Source organism: Olea europaea, unplaced genomic scaffold (assembly GCF_002742605.1).
Source record: "Olea europaea var. sylvestris unplaced genomic scaffold, O_europaea_v1 scaffold17244, whole genome shotgun sequence".
NCBI classification, from domain to species: Eukaryota; Viridiplantae; Streptophyta; class Magnoliopsida; order Lamiales; family Oleaceae; genus Olea; species Olea europaea.
In genome coordinates this window covers 1-2,293 of record NW_019234944.1, presented here as the reverse complement: position 1 = coordinate 2,293, position 2,293 = coordinate 1, and the positions used below count along the sequence as shown (strand labels likewise).

Here is a 2,293-nt window from a genome sequence, read left to right as displayed (position 1 = left end):
ATGAGAGGCAACGTTTTTCCTACAGCCATTTGTTGCAAATATTTTAACATAGAACTTTGAGTCACCGGCATATGAAAAGGTTAGAAATTCTCCATGTGCCAATGAATTTTCTTGCACAAATTCTGGCCAACCTTCCTCAAAAAAGAGATCATCATTGATTTTGTTTATGTGAACCATCCAAAAGAGGTTTGATGACGTTCCAAGCATTACATTTCGAGGTATTTTTCTACCAAAATTCTCAATGAAAGCCGGAGGAATTCTCTAAAATAGAAGAACAGATTGGTTTTTGGTCAGGACAAAGACTTAAAAAATATATTAGTTGGCCATGATGGTTTCAACCAAGAGAAAGGGAATACAATACCAATCTTTCAGACCAAAGAGCAGCCATATAAACTTTGAAGAACTCTGGGAGTTCATCGGGGTAAGAAGCATCTTCAAGAGATTTCACCATTTCTTTTCCACAGGTATGAACATCAACCCTGTAATTCATAAAATCGGAGCTGTTCACGATGTTTCCAATTTTAGAGTGGGGAAATAGGAACATAAGGGAACTGAAATTACAGAAACTAAGTACAAAACCTTTGTTCAGTAGCATTAAATTTAACACACAACAATCAAAGCTTGCAGTTAATTCCATGCTAAACCAATTATCGGGCTTCTAGGATATTTAGAACTAGATACAGGGTTCCATAAATATTAAATAACGTTTAATTTTTCATGTTAAAAACATCTTAGTATACAGCGTTCAATGTACCATGAAATTAACTCATGTCACATGGCTTATTGCTCATAGTGGTTGCCTCAACTTAATAGGTTTTGATAGTGACATTCTAATAAATAGCTGGAGCACTACCCTAGTGACACATCTCTCACCTTCAGACAAGGAAAAATGGTATGAACAACGATAGTATCACATCATCTTAATTCCATACCATACACACACAGCAACCTTATGTTGAAGTAGGTCTACAATTGGTTCTGGGCCACATACATGCTACATCCGAACTGGTCAAACCGGGACAGAACCTATCGTTATATGAAATCAAGAACTGGTTAGTTCCAATCAAGTTCCTTATATTCACTAAAGAACCAAAAGTTTCTTTTGGTTCTTTTCTCTTCTGCCATTCTTTTTTCTTCAACTCAATTGGTGAAACTTTTTCTTATTTCCTTTTCCAGCAAATTGCAGTGTTAGAACATCTTCAAGAGTCTCTTTAAACATGTGAAACTCTCTATTTTAAAGAATCAACCCTTAAAATTATGCTCTAAGAGACTCTTTAAATTAAAATTTTAATTTAGAAAGTAAATTTGGAGAGCTAAACTCATTCTCTATAATTAAATATATTCAAAGTGTTTCTATTTTTAATATAGAAAAATAATAAAATAATCTAGAAAAAAGCCAGTTAAAATAAAAGATAGAGAAAAGTAGTAAATATTTTTTTAGAGTAGTCAAATTAAGTGTTAAATATAAAGAGCTTGTTGAAGTATTTCAAACTCTAAATTTATAGGTGCTCTCTAAATAATAGAATATACTATTTAAAAATAGAGAGTTTCTAAGAAATGCTCTTAGTCGAATATAAATATTGAAATTAGATGTTTAATATTGTAGCAATTTAAGCACTAAGGTGCTGCTATTATGAATTGAAGTTTTCATTTTATTTTTGTAGAACCATGTGATTATTGTAATTTTGTACTATCCCAAGAATTGCCATTTAAACTAAAACAAACATGGAACATGAACCAAGTTTAAAAAAAAAAAGGAAAAAAAAAAGAACCGATTGGACCCGAACCGATTGGTTCAATCCCGGTATCTACGCCAGGAATGGAAATGGTTCTATTTTAGAAATCCTAATTGGAAATGGTCAGGTTCGATTTTCTAAGAAGCGGATCGTGCCCACCCCTATTCATAGCCCGGGCCACGGACTCATCAACATTTATTTATTTTTATGTTAGCAAGTACAAGAAATGTGATTGCTCATGTTCATGTTCTAGCTAAACGTGATTGCACTTTTCCGAGGCTGTTATGGCTAATATTAATGAAATCTAGTCCGTACTTCTCTCAAAAGAATGAACATTAATTTCTTCAAAACCCCTGGCCAAAATGCTGTAAAAAATACTAATAAATGAAATCCCATGTGAAACTTCTTCAAAAAAATAGACACTGATTACATAAAAAAGTAAAGGGATGTAAACAAAAATTCTCCGAAAGCCCCAAAAAAAAAAAAAAATGAATATGCTGCGGTTAAAAACAATATACCTCAAGAAAGTTTGCAAAGAATATGACTGCTGAAAGGGA

At 32.8% G+C, this 2,293-nt stretch overlaps 1 protein-coding gene across 1 annotated transcript; it reads right to left on the bottom strand.

Annotated features, from left to right (window-relative positions):
- Positions 1 to 23: 23 nt before the first annotated feature.
- Positions 24 to 479, bottom strand: LOC111377789 (putative B3 domain-containing protein At5g66980; the record flags this gene model as incomplete). Its single annotated transcript, XM_023000915.1, has 2 exons — positions 24 to 261; positions 362 to 479. Coding segments are annotated over 2 exons (356 nt in total), but the record flags the coding sequence as incomplete, so codon positions are not given.
- Between the last annotated feature and the right edge of the window lie 1,814 nt (positions 480 to 2,293).